Source organism: Toxorhynchites rutilus, chromosome 3 (genome assembly GCF_029784135.1).
Source record: "Toxorhynchites rutilus septentrionalis strain SRP chromosome 3, ASM2978413v1, whole genome shotgun sequence".
NCBI classification, from domain to species: domain Eukaryota; kingdom Metazoa; phylum Arthropoda; class Insecta; order Diptera; family Culicidae; genus Toxorhynchites; species Toxorhynchites rutilus.
Genome location: NC_073746.1, coordinates 138988045 through 139009004, shown reverse-complemented (window position 1 = coordinate 139009004; position 20960 = coordinate 138988045). Strand labels below are relative to the sequence as shown.

At 38.0% G+C, this 20960-nt stretch overlaps 3 protein-coding genes across 3 annotated transcripts; all 3 read left to right on the top strand.

Annotated features, from left to right (window-relative positions):
• The first annotated feature begins 513 nt into the window (after positions 1-513).
• LOC129773523 (tigger transposable element-derived protein 2-like) lies at positions 514-1563 on the top strand. The gene has a single exon (XM_055777137.1). The coding sequence runs from the start codon at positions 514-516 to the stop codon at positions 1561-1563; it is 1050 nt and encodes a 349-aa protein (XP_055633112.1).
• A 3364-nt stretch (positions 1564-4927) lies between these two features.
• On the top strand, positions 4928-6947 carry LOC129776969 (glucoside xylosyltransferase 1). The gene is made up of 4 exons (XM_055782961.1): positions 4928-5145; positions 5214-5423; positions 5486-5795; positions 5852-6947. The coding sequence occupies exons 2-4, from the start codon at positions 5275-5277 to the stop codon at positions 6515-6517; spliced, it is 1125 nt and encodes a 374-aa protein (XP_055638936.1). The 5' UTR covers positions 4928-5145; positions 5214-5274; the 3' UTR covers positions 6518-6947.
• A 5373-nt stretch (positions 6948-12320) lies between these two features.
• LOC129780083 (uncharacterized) lies at positions 12321-19953 on the top strand. Its single transcript, XM_055787998.1, has 2 exons — positions 12321-12752; positions 17794-19953. Exon 2 carries the CDS (start codon positions 18137-18139, stop codon positions 19934-19936), a length of 1800 nt encoding a protein of 599 aa, XP_055643973.1. The 5' UTR covers positions 12321-12752; positions 17794-18136; the 3' UTR covers positions 19937-19953.
• The last annotated feature ends 1007 nt before the right edge of the window (positions 19954-20960 follow it).

Here is a 20960-nt window from a genome sequence, read left to right as displayed (position 1 = left end):
TATTGAAAAGTTATTTTCTCTCAACTGTAAGTTTTTCTTTATATTTTCAGGATAAATAAAAAAAAACTATTTTTCACGGCTTTGTAGAAATTTTTAAAGTTTTCCTAGAATTCGGTGCATAAGGCGACACACAATTGGTCGGTGTGCACACGTTGCCTAGCGGTCTAGGCAATAGTAATTTCGGACGATCAAAAACGCGACGATGTTCTTCCTCTAACAGCCAAAAACGAACTGCCTGTACAGTCGAATTTCACTCGTTGCACTAAGCTCTTAGCCCAATTTGTGAAAGACTTTCACTCGTTGGGCTGAACTGTCAAAGTCGAAAATCGATCGATGGTCACACCGATTGTTTGTTGTTATGGGAAACGCAGAAAAGTTTTCACACCACTGACGTTTATTTCATTCGTGGTTGAGTTTCGTTCTAGGTTGGATTGATTGGTAAGTTCTTAATGAAGTTTGATATTAAAATTAGCGTAGATTTAATATACGTTCATTTCGATCGCCAGGCTCAAAATGGATGGTTTGCAAGGATCCAGTACGAACGTTAACCGGAAACGGAGGAGCAATTTCCTGACGCTGGTGGAGAAGGTTCGCATAATTGAAGATTTTGAAGCAAGAGGTGGTACGCATGACTTTCTTGGGAAGAAGTACGGCGTAGGATCTTCTACAGTCACGAGAATAATCCAAAAGAAAGAAGCAATTCGTGAGGCGGTGGACAAGTTCAAGGAATATGGTGTAAATAATCGAAAAACATTGAAAGAGCAGACGTTCCCTTTGCTGGAAGAAGCTCTTTACATCTGGATTTTACAGCAGCGGCAGTCCAACATTTTGTTGACAGTGGATATTCTTAAAGCAAAGGCGGAGCTGCTGTTTAAGATGTTCCAGGACCGGGAGCTCTATGCGGTGCACGGTTTTTCTGCTTCGGATGGCTGGATGCATCGTTTTAAGCAGCGGTTTGGATTGCGCGTGAAAGCCGTAACAGGAGAAAAGGCATCGGTAAACGTTGAAGCGTACCTAAATTTCAAGAAGGTTCTACAGAAGAAGATTCAGGAAATGCAGCTATCACTATCCCAAGTCTTTAATGCAGATGAATCTGCCTTGTTCATCAAGCTCCTAGCCACACGCTCTGTCGTTACCTGTGATGAGACCGTGGCAAGCGGACGGAAGCAAAACAAGACAAGGTATACGTTTATGCCTTACTCCAACATAGATGGTTCCCTAAAGCTTCCGTTGTATTTCATTTGCACTGCTGCAAAACCACGAGGAATCAACATCGAAGAACTTCCCGTTTCATATAATCATTCCAAAAAGGCTTGGATGACCAGACTGTTGTTCCGTCAATGGTTCCACGAAGAGTTTGTCCCCGCTGTTCGAAAATTTTCGGCCGAGAGAGGATTGGAGCCAAAGGCATTGCTGGTTCTTGTTAATTGCACCAGTCATTATGACGTTGACGAATCTCTACAGAGTGACGATGGACTGATTCAAGTGATCTACCTCCCACCAAATGTAACTGCTGAATGCCAGCCGATGGACCAAGCGGTCATCAATGCAATCAAGCGATAGTATAAAAGAAAACTGATGCTCGCATTAATTCTGGAAAACGAACACTTAAGGTAAATTTCCAAATATTAAACATTAAATTTTTGTAATTAATTCCAAATATAAACACAAAACTATGCGCACGATAGTTTTTCGTCTGTGCTTTTTCAAAATTTAAATTCAAATTCTAATTGAGGTTTTATTTATGTACTTTCCTCTTTAGTTTCGAAGAACGATTGAAGAAGACTAATCTTCAACAGTGTATTTCATGGTTGGCAACCTCTTGGGAGGAGATATCTGACAAAACTATACGTAATTCGTGGAAGAAATTGATCGATGGTTTGCCGGAGGATGCTGTTAATGTAGACTCGAAAGCGGCCGATGATGACTTCAAAGCGCTTGTGTCCAGGATTGACAGTTTGGCAGGAACAAAAACATCTGAGCAAGATATTCATCAAAGATCCGGTGTATGATGCTGATCATAATCCAGATTGGGTAACCAGTGAAGTGTTCTCTGATGACAAGATTTTGTCATCAGTTCTCAAGAAAGATCAACCTGAAATGCAAGAAGAATGGTTGGTAGACACAGAAGATGGAAGTAATTCGTTTGATACTTCCATTACTAGTACTGGAGATCCTGATTTTGGCGATGCAATCAAGTCAATTGATTGCCTAGTTCGCTATATGAAGCATGATGTTGCAGAAGTATGCCGTTTGAACGCGCTACGTTCGAAAATCACTGAAGTTGAATGGCTAAAACGAGCATGTTGAAGAACTCTACCATTTTGTTGAAAATGAATTTACGTGGTTTGTTTAATTTTGTTTGAAACGTTTAAAATAAATATTGTTTTTGTTGAATAATATTCGATTTTATTTATTTCAATGATTCATTTCAAATTTATTTTAAACCTAAAAACACCATCCACGAGCCCCTCGAAAAAAATTTTACGTTGTCAGAATTGACGTTTGTCTTCGATTTAGTTGGGCTACAGCCCAACGAACGGGAGCCCAACTAAATCGAAGCCCAACTAAAGATAGCCCAACGAGTGAAATTCAACTGTACTTTATTCTATTCCTGCCTACCCAAGTTTTGTATATCTATTTCGTCTTCCTTTACAATAACGAAACGAACTTGCGATTAGTTTGGTCCCTATCATAAAACTCTTTTAGAATAAATAAAACGAACTATGAATCACACGATCCGCAAATAAGGATCGTGCGTGGAGAGATGTATTTATTTAGGCTCGGGATCGACCCGACCTTATCGGAAACTTATTTACACGATCCGCAATAAGGATCGTGCGATAAAGATGTATATATTTTGCATCAATCGGGCCCTATCGTAAACATGGGTAAATAAACCCGTCTGTTATTATGGGGTCGCTGCAGGTGCTGAGTCAAAGGAAGTAGCAAAATTTAAAATTTCGAGTTAATGATTGCATTAGGTTAAGTATTTCGTGAGCTACATACCACATTTATAAGATTTAGAAAACCACGCATGCAGCAGGAATAGCGTATCGAAATTGTTTTGAATGCTCAACGAAAACCCCTTATAGCACCAAACTTCAAGCTCGTTTTTCTCGAAATCATGAAAATGTCACATGGTTAGCCCTTCTGATCTGATAGAGAATAATTTACCTCCCAAGCACTAATATCGCCACCAGACGTCGACACTGTACATTTGTTGCCGCAAACATAAACAAATCAGACTATATAACGCACACCAACAAACCACCGCATTCGTGAAACTGAAAACGTTTTCGCTATAAGCTACTCTCTGATAATACTGTGAGGTATGAAAATTGCCAAAAACATGAAGTCTCATGCCCAAAACAGACAACTATTTGACTTCCTATACGTACATAGTCTACTCTGACTGAGCCAAATGAAGCACTTTTTCAGACTTGATTCACTATGAATGAACAATTTCAAAATATTTTTCAAATCAATTGAATGTGGTGACTTAAAGTGTACCATTCTTTTAATAAAAGGGGAATGAGGCTGGAGCTGAATAAGCATCTGGTTGCGCTCAGAATAATAACCTTTGCCATTTACTCCAGACATGAATACGATTGCACGGCTAACATATTAAAGCATCTTCTTCTTCTTCTTCTTCTTCTTAAATGACACTAACGTTCCTAGAAGAACTTCGCCGTCTCAACGTAGTATTACTTGCGTCATTTTTATTAGTGGTTAGTTGAGATTTATATGCCAAATAACACGCCTTGAATGCATTCTGTGTGGCAAATTCTAGAAAACGCGTGATCACAGTGCAAGTCGGAGGAAATTTCTTTGACAAAGAACTCCCCAGAATGGGAATCGAACCCGAACCCCGGGCATGTTAGGTGTGACGCTAACTACTCGGCCACGGAAGCACCCGAATATTAAATGTTAAAGCATACTCCCCAATTTCAATCATTTTAGGTAGTATTCTTCAATAGAATCATTAACTTCGAATTAATTGTCATAGCTGCAGTCTAAACCGCATGGTAAATAGTACATGTCTCACTCTGACTGCATACTATGAGGGGTTTTCGTTGTTAAATCATAATAATTTTGATCCGTTTTTACTGCTGTGTACATGATTTTCCTAATCTGCTACATATGGGGTGTCGCTTATTGAAATCTGTGTTGGGGAAACTCATTCCGGTCTGCAGAAATGCATACGAGTACAAAAATATCCACACCTTGCATCTATTCTGCAAAGCCGATTTCTCCAGGTCCCTTGGTTTAAAAGTCTGTGTTAGGGAAACACACAGATTCCAGCAATCGTAACTGAATGGAATCTGGAATGGGAATTTGTTTATATACAAATGTATTTGTGTGATTTCGATAGCCTATTTTAAAAGCAATTTTTAAGTTATTGAAACAAGTTTTCGGGTCAATAATTAACGACACTATAACTCTTGGACATTTTATCTTTCTAATGAAATATTTATCACACCACACCGTTGAGTCGGTATTAACGTGTAAAATCTTGCACTCCAAGCGTCACGCTCTCGTTTTCGAAACTTTGAGCTTATACCCCGGAACAGAAATGAAGGACGTAGTCCTACGTCAAGAAAGGATGACTGATTTCACAATTTCCCGTGAGTCTGATTGCTTCATACATTTCATTTGTGTTTTTTTTCCTACGATAGGGACTCATTGATGTGAACTATATTGAAGGTAATCAGAAAATAAATTATTCTGCCCTATGCTCACAACTAAATTTATTTGTAAATATTTTAATATTAAACATAAAATAAAATAAACTATCCATACTTCCTTTTTATCACCCTTTGAAAACAAAATCAGTGAGATCAGGTAATGTAGCAGCATCCCTAGTTTCGTTAAACTGAATGAACGAAATGCGATTTTTTTTATTATTATCCAACTGTCAAAACTCTCCCCATTGACAAATTAGGAATAGTAGAGAATAGTAAAGAGGAGACGATTCCTTGTTGTAAAACCTAGAATTTGGGTTCAATTTAGTGGATAATTAGTTTCTCTAATGTTTACAACGAAACCGTAATTTACTGGTTCCTGCTAGCTTTTGTCAAGAAGGCAAATCAAAGGAACGGTGAATATCATTGTGCCATACCACGGAACCAGTGTGCAATTATGGTAATATAGTTGAGATCCAGTTTTGCTTGGAAGCTGATTCGCTCAATTTATTGAAACTCTTTATGCAGGATAGTGATGCGGAGATAATGTAGCAGCTAATAGAAACGAGATTGGCTGCATTTTAAAACCATGAAAGTACACAGATATTTGGCAGTTCTGCTGTTAACATCATTCGCTCTGATTTGGTACTATATCTTACGTGTAAACAATGGATATCTTATTGGACTTAGTCTGGGGTCTAACTCTACTCTCACCGGTTACGGGGCGGGGCGGAAGAGGTCAGTGAATCGCGATAAAATGTTTGATTTTAGGATTTATTTATGATGTTTGCGTTTTTCAGTAATTCACGACCGCTGGTCAATGGGAGTGAGATAGCGATCGTTGTGGTCGCGTGCGGCGAACGCCACAACGAAGCAATGAATATGATCAAATCTGCGATTATGTTCAATCGGAACCAGGCATCGCTGAAATTCATTGTGGTAGCGGAGGATCATTTGAAGCAAAACTTTGTGGAGAAGTTAGATGATTGGCAAGCTATTAATGACAATATCTTTACTTATGAAATACATTCCCTTACCTTTCCGGCTGCAAATAAGGATGAATGGAAGAAGTTGTTTAAACCATGTGCTGCACAAAGACTATTCCTGCCGGTAGTATTCGATTTAGCTGTTAAACACCATTTCCTAATCTGCATTTTTTATTTCAGTCCCTCCTAACGCATATCGACTCAGTATTATATGTAGACTCAGACACAATTCTGTTGTCATCCGTTCAAGAGTTGTGGTCCATGTTTCATAACTTCAACGCGACACAGTTTGCCGGAATGGCACCAGAGCATGAGGATAAAAATGCGGGCTGGTACAATCGGTTCGCTCGTCATCCGTATTACGGGGACTTGGGGGTGAATTCGGGGGTTATGCTGATGAATCTCACGCGCATGAGAAACTTCAAATGGGAGCAGCACATTATGCCAATTTATAGGGAGTACCGCCTGAAATTGGTCTGGGGCGATCAGGACATCATCAATATATTCTTTCATCATAACCCAGAGCGACTGTTCGTGTTTCCTTGCGATTGGAACTATCGGGCAGATCACTGCATGTATATGAGTGTTTGTGAAGCCCCGGAAGGGGTTAAGATAATGCATGGCAATCGAGGGTACTTCCATTCGATGGTACAACCGATCTTCAACTTGATCTACAGCACAATCGAGGAATATGCCTTCCGAACGGATGTCCATTCGAATTTTATACGAACGATCGAAGATTCGCTGGTGCTGCCGAGCAATTCTAACTGTGATAAGTTACTGGACAAGTTTTTGCAGGATCCTAGGAAATATTTCAAGCAAAATCAATATGTTGACGATACTTAACTACCATGATGACGATGGGATTCATCACACGAGTCACACCCACAAATTCCTGCATTCAAAATACAGCAATCAAAAATGGAGCATACGGAGTCTAGCATATCGCTTGCTAAATCAGTAAATTCGAATATTAACGAATTCTTTTTCAATCAACGATTTCAACTATACGGAACAAACGAACAGAGAGAAAATTACGATTTCGACACTGATATACATATACGTAGTGAAGGTGAAACAATTTTACGAAAACTCGCGTTATCTGATATATTTTTTTACAGTGCCCTTGTGTAAGTTTTGAATATTGTTCAATTTTTTTTTCTACTGTGTATTGAAGTAGGTCTTCAAGCAAAGACATTAGTCAGAATTCATTGACTCTAGATGTAATGTTGATTTCATATAGTTTGAAATGTAAATAAAAAAATGCAATCTTTTACATGCTCTGTTTTTTAATCTACTAAAAAATTGTGGCCGGTGAGGATTTCATTACATAGAGGGCCCTGTTCTAGATGACGAGACGAACAATTCATTTGAAAGCATTTATTTATTCATCTTTCGTCAAACAAATGTAGACTACATACTTATATATTAATGTTACAATATTTTCTTAAGTTAAATATTATTTCTACGGTCAATGTTTCTTTTCAGCTGTTTTTTATTCATTGTTGTGTCAATTAATTCGCAGTGCTGATTATATATACGCATCATGCGATTGATAGGAGCGGTGTTTGCCTAATTTGTTCTGGATGTTTTGGTTAGAAACAAATTGCGTGTTCTTAGTTGACGCCAAGGTACATAGAAATTTAATTTTTCTAGTAATTCAGCTGATTGTACTCGTTGCGCAATTAGATCATTAACAAAAGAAAACATTGCAAATTTACGGCATTCCTTTAGTGCTTGAATGTTTATGAGCATGCAGCGTGCTTCATATGAAGGAAGTGGAAATGATGTCCAGTTCAACTTACGGAGTGCAAATAGGAGAAACTGTTTCTGGACTGACTCAATGCGTTCTTCATGTACGACCATATACGGGTTCCAAACAATATTTGGAACATGATTTTTTCTGCTAAATGTAATGGAGTTGCATTTTTTTACATTCAGTTTTAGTAGATTTTTATTACACCAAGTATGGAATACATGTATTTCGTTTTGGAATGCTTCGATATCGTTTTCATTTCCAATTTCCGCGAAAAGCTTCATATCGTCTGCATACACAAGTACATTTATACGCTTGAGAACGAAGGAGATGTCATTAACGTACAGAATGAAAAGAAGAGGACCAAGAAGAGAGCCTTGTGGGACATCCGAAGTGACTTTTACTGGATTTGAGAAAGAATTTTGAAAATGAACAATTTGTTCACGATTTGTTAGATAAGAATTCAGTCAGTTTAAGAGTCCTTGTTCCATTCAAATTTTCTGCAATTTGAAGAGTAGTAATGGAATGTCGATGCGGTCAAATGCTTTACTGAAGTCAGTGTAAAGAGCTTCTACGTGTTTGCCATTTTCCATTGTATTCAAAATAAAAGTCACAAATGCCAACATATTAGTTGCAGTTGAGCGGCCTTTGAAGAAACCATGTTGCATACACGTTATTCTATTCTTTACTTGTTGGAAGACTTTTTCATTCACTATTGCTTCGAATAGTTTAGGAATGCAAGAGATAATGGCAATTCCACAATAATTACGTACGTCAGTTTTAGCGCCTGATTTAAAGATAGGTACCAAAAAAGATTGTTTCCGTTTTTCTGCGAATATTCCAGTTTGTAGTGACATATTGAAAATGCAATATAAGGGATGGGTGAGTTCCTCAGCCAGGTTCTTCAGAAATACAGGTGCTATTCCGTCAGGCCCTGGTCCTTTCGTTCCATCTAATTTCTTTAATGCATGGCATATTTCTTGTTGTGAAAGATAGTTTACCGATATGTCATTCGAAAATTCCGGTAAAAAAGAAAAGTAGTCCCGATCGCGATTTTCTTCGGTAAATGTGGTATATACTTCCTGAAATAAATTTGCAAAGATATTACAAATTTCGTTCGAAGAATTCCTTACATCTTCATCGAGATGCATCTGCGATGGATAGTTATTGCTTTTGAGCTTAGACTTTACGTAATTAAAGAATTTCTTCGGACATGATTTGACTTCTGTTTCGACCTTTCTATTATACTCTTCGTGTGTACTTTTAATGGCAAAATTTAGTTCTTTGGAAGTATTCTGATATTCCAGCAAACTTTGATTACTTTTGTCTATTTTGTATTTTTTGTGTGCTTTTTGTTTTCTATTCATTAATTTTTTTCATTTGAGCGTTATACCAAATAGGATATTTGCTGGTTGAATTCCTTCGTCTTCTTTTCTTCGGCACAAATTCTGATATTATGTTATTCAGAATTTCGTGAAGAATATGTGCGGATAAGTTGACATCTCGTTCGCTGTTTAATAAAGTATGCCATTCTATGGCTTGTAGGCTACATTTGACTGCTTCAAAGTTCGTCTTGTTGTATTCCGGTACTTCTTCGTACTCCCAGTCGATGGGCAATTGTCTGTCATGTACAAAGATTGAGTATTCAATTGCTGTGTGAAATTTTTCATTTTTCCAAAGGGAAATCATTGACTCATTCACACAAAAGTCGTCGGTGATGTTAGTAAATAATAGGTCTAAATAATAATTTTGGGAATTTTTTACGTGATTTATTTGATTAAGACCGAGATTTGCAATTTCGTCAAATATATAATAAAGGGTTTCATTTTCCCCAACGACTACACTGAGAGAAATAATTAGTAAATATAACGAATTTTTTGGTAAATACTACCAATCTATAGTCATTTTCGACCGTACTAATAAACACATATGTCAAGCAGAACCATGATTCGGAAACCCAATATCGGCTACATTTTCTCGCCGAAAATGCACGTATCAGAATTATATCCTTATTATACCTCCGTATTGCCTTATGGGAACAATGAAAATGGTTAATACGCGCTTTTCTCACCAGTTTTCAGATATGACAATATCCAAGCTTACTAATGTTATCGAGTAAAATATACTAATCTCTGGTAGGGATGCGGGTTTGTTGAAAATATGTACAAAAAATTTGTACATTCTACTAATTTTGCATTACCAAATGTATTTAGTAGTTTTCGACCGAGGATTTTTCTAAGGGTAGAAGTAGAATGCATTCATTATCGTTTTTTGACGTAGGACTACGTCTTTCATTTCTATACCGGGGTGTAAAATCAAAGTTTCGAAACGAAAGCGTTTCGCCGGAGACCGAGATTTTGAGCGTTAATAGCTCCTAAACAACTGAACGAAATGGTATGATAAACACTTCATTCGAAAGATAAAATGTCTACGCGTTCTATACTTGTTACTTTCTGATCCAAAAACTTGTTTCAATAGTCTTAAAATTGCTTTCAAAACAGGCTATTGAAATCACCAATCGGTATATAAGCGAGCGCCGCTCGGAAATCCACTCAGTTCTAATTGAACAGCGATTGGAGCAGGTTGTCGCTATTGTGGTGAAGCTCTTCGTTTATCATGAAAGCGCGGATGAACGGTGTCACCAAGAGCCTGTTTGTGCACCTCAGGCCAGACATGAATCCATCAGGAGGAGAGTGATGCCACAAACGGTTCCCCGGGAAGATCTCGAAGCAGCCGCTACATACACACACATACACGCACGGAATTCTTTCCGTTTGGATGCCATTCAGCATCGAGAAAGATCCGGAAAATAATCTGCCAGTTCCTCTGGGAATTTAAAATTACATTCATGTGAAAGAGTATATTTTGATGTTTTCTATCCATGTAACACTGTGACCAAATATTTTTCAATCAAGTGCTATTAACAGGTGGTTATCGAATTAGCATTAACTACTGGTGGGCTTCCAGTATCGAGGAAAATGTGGAAATATCTAATCGTTACTGAAAATAGTCTGCCAGTTCCTCTGGGAATTTAAAAATACATTCATGAGAAAGAGTTTATTTTAATGTTTTCTATCCATGTAACACTGTGACCAAATACATTTGGTTTTGTGATTTTTCAATCAATCGCAATTAACAGGATAGCTTCTGAAGATTATTCTACCCCATCAGTAGGATATTTCCGTATCCAATGTTGTATGCGCCGCAATCGATTATTGCTCAATCGCCGAAAGTTCCGAGCTCAGAGAGTTCATTCCCCTCTAGTTTGCCTTCCAAATTGCCATCGTAAACCACGCCTTCTCTCGATTCAATCATGCACAAAAAGCATACTTAAGCGATATTCTGGTGGTGAGATGCATTCATTTTTCGTGAGGACATCGACAAGACAACATCGTTGCTGAGGATGCTGGACGGCGAAGGATCGAGATCTGCCCTGAAACGCAAGCAGTTTGTTCGAAACTGTGAGGGAGCACAGAGAAGCCGATCCTTCAGGAGAAGAGAAGGTGACCATTGAAGCAGCCGCTACACATACACATACACGCACGGAATTCTTTCCGTTTGGATGTCATTCAGCATCGAGAAAGATCCGGAAAATAATCTGTCAGTTCCTCTGGGAATTTAAAATTACATTCACGTGAAAGAGTTTATTTGAATGTTTTCTATCCATGTAACACTGTGACCAAATATTTTTCAATCAAGTGCTATTAACAGGTGGTTATCGAATTAGCATTAACCACTGGTGGGCTTCCAGTATCGAGGAAAATGTGGATATATCTAATCGTTACTGAAAATAATCTGCCAGTTCCTCTGGGAATTTAAAAATACATTCATGTGAAAGAGTTTATTTGAATGTTTTCTATCCATGTAACACTGTGACCAAATACATTTGGTTTTGTGATTTTTTGATCAATCGCAATTAACAGGATAGCTTCTGAAGATTATTCTTCCCCATCAGTAGGATATTTTCGTATCCAATATTGGATGCATAAAACCTTGTACTTCCAACGTAACGCTCTCGTTTTCGAAGTCCCCCAAATATTCATTTATTCATTCATTCAGAATGTATTCAGATTCAACTTCAATCAAAGGATCACTGAATCAACAATAGTCCTACGTCACCATTGCGGTTATACCATAGATATAACCCACTTTCTGTTTTTTTTTTATTAAATTCATTATCGTTATCGGATAATTATATATTTCGGCCCCGCTCTATTATAGAAATCAAGGCGATAAGAATTTTGCTCGTTAGTTCTATTTTACTGTTATAGATACCGAGCAATTCGATAGCATCGAGCGAGTGATGGCTATCCGTTAGGGTGCCAATAAAGTTTTTTTTGGGAAAAATCGACCATAAAATTTCAAAAAGTCACCCCATACAAAATGTTCACTACTTCGAAAAAACACCTTATGCAAAATTTCAGCTCAATCGGACTCAAGGAAGAGTAGCGCAAAGCGGTCAAAGTTTGAGTTTTTTGAAAATCTATCTATCTATCTATATATATATATACATATATATATATATATATATATATATATATATATATATATATATATATATATATATATATATATATATATATATATATATATATATATATATATATATATATATATATATATATATATATATATATATATATATATATATATATATATATATATATATATATATATATATATATATATATATATATATATATATATATATATATATATATAAGTTAAACATGGAACCACCCCAGCCACATCAATTATAGACGGATCCACCCCGATGCCGTCAACCGTTGGCCCCCACGCATCAGCAGAACATCACGCTGACACCCAGACAGCCGAGTCAGCAGCACCCAGCCTGGACACTATCTACAACCACAGGAATGCGGCGGCATCCGATGACAGCACCAGCACGGAGAATGTAATCGGATCATCGCTAGGCGCTAGGTTAGCAGTTTTAGGGAAAAAGGCAGGACAGTTAGGTCTTTAGCTGTAATAATAAAATCATTCGAGTTCTGATCGTCAAGTAGTGCAGTTGTATTTAAATTTTTTTAAAAAGACCTCCTTAGTGTTAAGAAGTGTAAGTGGCGCAGTCGGCGCGGATTTTGGAGAAAAGAAAGTTAACCCGCATTTAGTGCTTCCGCGAACGCATATCGTGTGAATTGTGGTGAACCCATCTTTCCAAAAACCGCAACGAACCAAAAACGCGAGTGAATATCGCAACCAACAAAAATAGTAACCTAAAATATAAATAAGTGAATCAGACGTAATAAATTAGTGAATTAGACATAATCGTGAAGTGAGTTACTGTAGCTGTACTCTAGTTCAAAGGTGAGTAATTTTACACTCTTTTAAAAAAATAAAAACAGAAAGAATATTTTGTATCAACTATTTGTATTAACAAGTGAAACAATCTAAAACATTAGTGCTTATATAATGCCAGAAACACGCAGTCAACGGCTCTCCGCATTGCTGGAGGAGCAAGACGTGTTATCTGCAGAAGTAGCTTCGAATTCGGAGCTGGGAATGAAAGAAGAAATAATCTTTCAGGAAATCATTGGCAAGAGCAAATCAATGCCTTGCAACATGACATTCAAGACATTGCAACACAGTTGCAAAGATCCTACAATAGGGGCACGCCCCAAACACAGGAAACCCCTATTGAAAAGGTATTAAAAAATTTGCAGACACCTTCAGTTCTGCGGGATTTACAAAGTTTTGATGGAAATCCCATCAAACTACACCAGTTTATCAAAACTGTGGATGGCATCCTACCATTACTGGATGTCGTCAAACATTCACCAATTTATAAAGTATGGATGCAAGTCATCCGTACTAAAATTATAGGGGAAGCCGACACCGTAGTAGAATTGTACGGCTCGGAACTTGCGTGGGACGAAATAAAAACCTGTCTCATAACGCATTTCAACGACAAGCGAGATGAAGTTTCTCTGACGAGAGACCTATTCAAGCTTGTTAAAACGAATGACATAGAGGAATTCTATGGCAAAGTTTCGAATATCATTGCACTCCTAGTTAATCAAATGCATTTGAATGAAACAAACGTGGCTGTGAAAGTCGCGAAACAACAATACTATCAAGATATAGGCCTGAGAGTGTTTGCGGCAGGGCTAAAGGAGCCCATAGGACCGATAATAAGAGCACAATCTCCAAAAACTCTTAAAGAAGCCCTCAGACTTTGTCTTGAGGAAAAGAATTACCAATATACGAGAAATCCTTTTAAAACCCACAATCCCTTGACTGGAGCCATCCCCAAACCACAAGTTCCAATAAAACCGCCATTTCCACCGCCAAGACCAATCCATAGATACCAGCCACAATTTAACACACAACCACAATTTAACAGACCGCCGTTCCAACCGAACCCTAATCCAAGGCCCCAATTCTACCCCAATCATAAACCACCGTTCCATCCCAATCAAAGACCATATTCCCAGCAATTTAAGCCTCCACCTTTCGTAACAAGTAGGAATAATTTTTCACCGAAAATGGCACACCCAAATGACACCGCTCGCCAGTCTCCCTCCGTTAAATCGCATCGAATCAATTACATTAATAGGCCCAACTTCCACATGCAAGAGGAAGCATGCGGCTACAATCAGAACTTTTACCCCTCACCGGAAGATTATTACTACCCGTATTATGACTATCATGACTATTACGATGAGTCTGATTTCTATAACTATTATGAACATCAAACGACAAATGAGTCGGATGATCACGCGAAAGAGCTGGAACCACCAGCAACCGAAAATGTTCCTACAACAGATACTGTCACAAACCAGATAAATAAGTTAACGATCGATGACTTAAATTTTCATACAGCCGAAACTCATCGGCCGACGACATAAACAATTTCATACCCTATATCACTCTTCGAACAAATAAAGGAGAGTTGAATTTCCTCATTGATTCAGGAAGTAATCGAAACTATTTGGCTAAACAGCATGTAAATTTTGAAAACTGTAGGTTAACAAATCCAACAACCGTGAGAAATGTTAGTGGTTCTCATGTCATTGACAGATTTGTAGAATTGAATCCATTTCCACAAATCGCAGGCACTTCAAAGCAAATGTTTCTTATCTTCGACTTCCATCCCTTTTTCGATGGCCTGATAGGCTATGAATCTTTAAAAACCCTAAACGCTGACATAATCACTTCCAACAATGAGTTAAAATTCCCAAACGGTGTTATTCCTATGAAGCGCAAATACCCGGACTCAAAGCCGTTGTATTTGAACGCACACGAAAATAAACCAGTGAACCTTTCCTCGAACGCAACTGGAGATTTCTATTTAGAAGAAGACATAAAAATTACTTCGAACGTCTTTATTCATTCCGGTCTGTACACAGCGAAAAACGGATACACCCAAGTGTACGTCACTAACAATTCCAACAAGTCATGTAAAATTAATCTACCCTCCAATATTCTCGAACTAGAATTAAATAACTTTGAAATCGGTACACCCGATAATTTCCTCTATGATAATCAAAGTCTAAAGAGATCTCTTTACGATCAGCTGAGGATTGACCACCTCAATGCTGACGAAAGAGAGAAACTCTTGAAGGTTATCTCTAAACACAGTGAGATATTTTTTACAAAGGGGCAAAAGCTTTCGTTCACTAGTGCTATTAAACACACTATCAAAACGAAGGATGAAATGCCCATTCATACGAAATCATATCGTTACCCTTTCTGCCACAGAGAGGAAGTCAAGCGACAGATTTCGGAACTACTGGACCAAAGAATAATCCGTCAATCCAATAGCCCTTGGATCTCTCCTGTCTGGATTGTGCCAAAGAAACTGGACGCAACCGGCAAGAGAAAGTGGCGATTGGTAATAGATTACCGTAAGTTGAATGAGAAGACGATAGACGATCGTTATCCCATTCCCAACATTACGGATATTCTTGACAAACTGGGACGTTGCATGTACTTCACTACGCTAGATCTCGCATCTGGATTTCACCAGGTCGAGGTTGACGAAAAGGACATTCCCAAAACTGCTTTTAGTGTCGAGAACGGGCACTATGAATTTTTGAGAATGCCTTTCGGGCTAAAGAATGCGCCATCAACGTTTCAGCGCGTTATGGACAATGTGTTGAGAGAACACATTGGTATCACCTGTCTTGTGTACATGGATGATATTATAGTGTTTTCAACCAGTCTGACGGAACATATTGATAATTTGACGAAAATATTCAGTACTTTGGAAAGACATAATCTGAAGATACAACTGGACAAGAGCGAATTCCTGCAAAAGGAAGTTGCCTTCTTAGGCCACATTGTCACTCCAGATGGTGTCAAACCGAATCCGGATAAAATCCAAATTATCAAAGAATGGCCATTACCCGCAAATGAGAAGGAACTACGCGGCTTCCTAGGAATCCTAGGATATTACCGCAAATTCATAAGGGACTTCGCGAAAATTGCTAAGCCACTGACAAATGCTTTAAGAAAAGGGGAAAGCATTAATCACTCGAAAGAGTTTATTGATGCTTTCAAACAATGCAAAGACATTATCTCTAGTAGCAATATTTTGCAGTACCCTGACTTCTCAAGACAATTCATTTTGACCACAGACGCCTCCAATTTTGCTGTTGGCGCTGTACTGTCACAAGGAACAATCGGAAGTGATAAGCCGCTAGCTTTCGCATCCAGAACCTTGAATAAGTCCGAAGAAAAATACTCAGCAATAGAGAAAGAACTATTAGCTGTAGTATGGGCTTGTAAGTACTTCCGCCCCTATCTTTACGGAAGGAAATTTGTCCTATACACGGACCACAAACCCCTTACCTACGGGCTTAATTTGAAAGACTCCAATAATAGACTTGTGCATTGGCGTCTATCACTCGGAGAATTCGACTATGAAATCCGCTATCGTCCTGGGAAACAGAACGTAGTGGCGGATAGCCTCTCTAGAGTTCGTAACGAACTCAATATGATTGAAAACACATCACCTGATACCGAAGCATCTTCTGCTACCGACTCGGATGATGAAAATACGTCGTCTGATTATCAAACTGTACATTCGGCCGACACGGACGACTCGGATCTTATAAAATGCACAGAATCACCGGTCAATTCATTCTATAATCAAATTGTCATGAAAATTGGACCAGATGCTCAAGACAATTATGAAGAAATATTCCCTAGAGTGTACCGAAGAACGATCACTAGACTCATCTTCGGTATGCCTATTATTTTTCGGATTTTACATGGACATACATACATGGATCCCAAAAGGATTAACTGCATCTACTGTCCTGAAAATGTCATGAATACCATCCAAATAACCTACAAAAACCATTTTAGCAGAGCGAAACCTTTAAAAGTTTGCCTCTCGCAAAAACTTTTGATTGACCTCAAAACAGTAGAGGAACAAAATTTAGTTGTGGAACAGACACATGACCGCTCTCACAGAGGCATGTGGGAAAACCACAAACAGATAATGGAGCGTTTTTATTTTCCAAGAATGAAAGCGAAAATAAAGGAATACGTTAAACTCTGCGAAACATGCAATAAAAATAAGTACGATCGACATCCATACAAAATTGCTCTAGGGTCTACTCCAAACCCGGAAAGACCACTGGATATAGTGCATGTCGACATCTTCATAGCAGAAAAACTGTACTTCCTTTCCGCCATTGACAAATTTTCCCGTTATGGCACACTCATTCATATTAAATCCCGAAATATTATCGATATAAGAAAGGGACTGACTAAATTCTTCGGAATATTTGCAACCCCTCGTCTCATAGTTTGCGACAATGAGCCGGCACTACGAGCGATTGAAGTACGAGGACTCCTCCATGACCTCAACGTGGAAATGTTTTTCGTTCCACCAAACCATAGCCAAAGCAATGGATTAGTGGAAAGATTCCACTCCACTATCGGAGAAATTTTTAGGTGCATCAAACCCAATTACAGGGACTTGAGCACGAAAGAAGTTTTGAATATCGCTTGTACCCAATACAACAACACTATTCATTCATCAATTAAAATGAAGCCCAGAGAAGCTTTCTATGGATTAAAAAGTAATCAAGAAAGACCTCTAAATATGGAACTCTTGGTTGAAGCAAGAGATAAAATATATGACGAAGTCATGTTGGCTCATGAGAAGTCAAAACAACGAAACCTAAACTATCACAATAAACAAAGAGAGCCTGCACCAGAACTTCTCGAAGAGCAGATAGCTTTCAACAAAGTTCAGGGTATTAGAAAGAAAACTAAACCCAAGTATTCCCCAATCACTGTCGCGGAAAATAGAGGTAGAACCCTTATCGACAATAATAATAGGGAATTACATAAAGATAACATTAAACGTATCTAATGAACTTTCTCATTCCAGGATGGACCATCATCTCAAAGATCGAATAACGTTTAGCTTGTGTTATGCACAACTAAACAACATCAAAAACGTTATATTTCAGCATCAGTATCAACATCAAAAAGAAGCAGCCGCGGCATGGCGAAGAATATGCGAGAGTTTATTCGTTCTTGCATCTGCAGCCGCCGTGGAGAGCAACATGGCCAAAGAATCAACAGACTCCTTAGTAAAACTGATGGATGAAATATGCGACCATCTTAAAAACCTTCTAACCACCTAAAAATTTTACTAACTCTTAGGAACAAAACAAGCATATTAATAAACTAAAATTTTTATTTTTAGATCACACGACGAGACGAAAAGAATGAATGCACTCCACTGGATCCCATCAATCCTATCCATCCTAACCATCCTTATAATTCCATTATCCACACCATCCTCCATCCAAATACATGATATCACCAACAACGCAGGAGCGTTGCTTTTACAAAGGGGGGAGGGAAGGATTATTGACGGACATGATAGACTGTTGCACGTTATTGATTTTGCTCAATTTGAATTATCATTATCAATAATAGAAAAAATCGTAAACGAAATTCCGGACAACTCGAGCCAATTCTCTGATATTATCAAAACAAAAGTAACCGAAATTAGATCCATTTATAACAATCTAAATACCAAGAGAAACAGAAGAAGAAGAGCAATTGATATGTTAGGGAGCGCAATCAAATTTATAACTGGAAACTTGGACGCTGAAGATTTAAAAGTAATCAATTCTGATTTAAACAAACTAAGGAAAAATGAAAACATTTTTATAAAACAAAACAATCGGCAGATTAAAATTAATGAAAAATTTGAAAACCGAATCAACTTAATCAATAAACAAATCAGAGATCAAGAAAACTTTATTAGAAGAATTGTCGAACAAAACGGATCAATAATAGCAGAAAATCAAAAAATATTGTTAACATTACAATTAGACTCCTTTTTGGAAAATTTGAAATCTATAGAATACGCCATCATGTTGGCAAAGGTGAACATTATAAATCAATTGATTCTATCAACTAGAGAGAAAACAACAATTATGCAGGAGATGAGCAAACAGGGCATAGAAATCACTAATTTGGACGATGCCAGTAGTTACCTTACAACAACAGTGCTGCATCGGAGATCATCGATAGTCATCTGCGTTAACATTCCACGACTTCTCCCAAACGCCTTCAAGAAGATAATCCTGGAGCCCTTACCTCGATTCAACCAGTCAATCAAATTGATGCACAACGTAGTTTTCCAAAATACAAACCAAATTCTGGCCATCACATCAGCTTGTCAGGAGATCAACAAGGTCACAATATGCGAGAAGAGACAACTAGTCGACATAAGCGATCATCTTTGTGAAGCATCACTCTTGAAAGGACAACCCGGACAATGTCCTTCGTCAGAGAAATCACCTGCAGTCGAGATTCGAATAATCTCCCCAGGAACACTGTTGGTGGTAGCCGTTCACCAAGACGTAAACATCAACAGCACCTGCGGTATCAGCAACCGAACGTTAACCGGTATTCATATGGTAACGTTTCACAATTGCTCCTTGCTCGTGAATAATGAACTCCACGAAAATTATGAACTTTGGTTTAATCAACCAATCATCAATCCAATACTACCAGGACAAATAAAAATCTCAACCATCGAGAGGAACGTCAACATGACAGAAATCCAAGAACTGCACCTGAAAAATCGGGAACACCTTGAAACGATGGACCTAAAAAACAAGATCGGATTTGTATCGCTCAGCGGCTTTATTATCCTCGCATTCGTTCTCCTGGCTTTGCTTATCCTCAAACACTATGGCTTTGCGAAAACAGGAAATTGCTCGGGACGAGCAATGTCTAAGGGGGGACGAGTTAAACATGGAACCACCCCAGCGACATCAATTATAGACGGAGCCACCCCGATGCCGTCAACCGTTGGCCCCCACGCATCAGCAGAACATCACGCTGACACCCAGACAGCCGAGTCAGCAGCACCCAGCCTGGACACTATCTACAACCACAGGAATGCGGCGGCATCCGATGACAGCACCAGCACGGAGAATGTAATCGGATCATCGCTAGGCGCTAGGTTAGCAGTTTTAGGGAAAAAGGCAGGACAGTTAGGTCTTTAGCTGTAATAATAAAATCATTCGAGTTCTGATCGTCAAGTAGTGCAGTTGTATTTAAATTTTTTTAAAAAGACCTCCTTAGTGTTAAGAAATGTCAGTTATATATATATATATATATATATATATATATATATATATATGTATATATATATATATATATATATATATATATATATATATATATATATATATATATATATGTATATATATATATATATATATATATATATATATATATATATATATATATATATATATATATATTTATATATATATATATATATATATATATATATATATATATATATATATATATATATATATATATATATATATACAAGTTAGACTGATTTTATTATTATCAATTTTACATCATGAAGCCTAGCCATTTACCTACTAAAGCCCTTACGCTGCACATTCTATCCAGTCCGTTGTCGCGTCAGGTACAGAGTCCGAATCGATGTTTTACGTTGGTGTCCTAAATTGTTGTTTCGCTTGCGTTCGCGAATTGATGCTACCGGTAAACTGTTCCACAGTGATCGGTTCTGTTGCTGTTGCTGTTGGTGAGATTGTACAGTTATCGAAAAACAACAGCATCGTTCCTGTTAAAACTCTGTTGTTATGTAGACAGTCGCTTGATAGTGTGACTGTTGTGATTATGACGATGACATGGTTGTCTGTCAATCGTTTTATGTTGGTTGTATTCCGATAGTTCGTAAAGGTACATTTTCCTGGGGAGCCTCGTATGATTTTGGAGAAGCATCTGTCGTCTGAGGTATCGTCTAATTTATCTTCTTCGCAAATGGAATTTTCGCCGATACTTTGGCAACTGCCTTTGATGAAATAGGTGGAGTTTCCGTAGATTGCTGCTTTATGCCAAGGGAGTTTGATGATTTGACCGTTGATTGGAAGAGGTTCTAGGAGAAGACTGGTGAATGGATGTGGTAAAATCTGCGGGACGCCGATGATGAAGTAGAGGATGGATTCCTTGAAGAGGGCTCTGATGTCTAGGTAATCGTATGCTTGG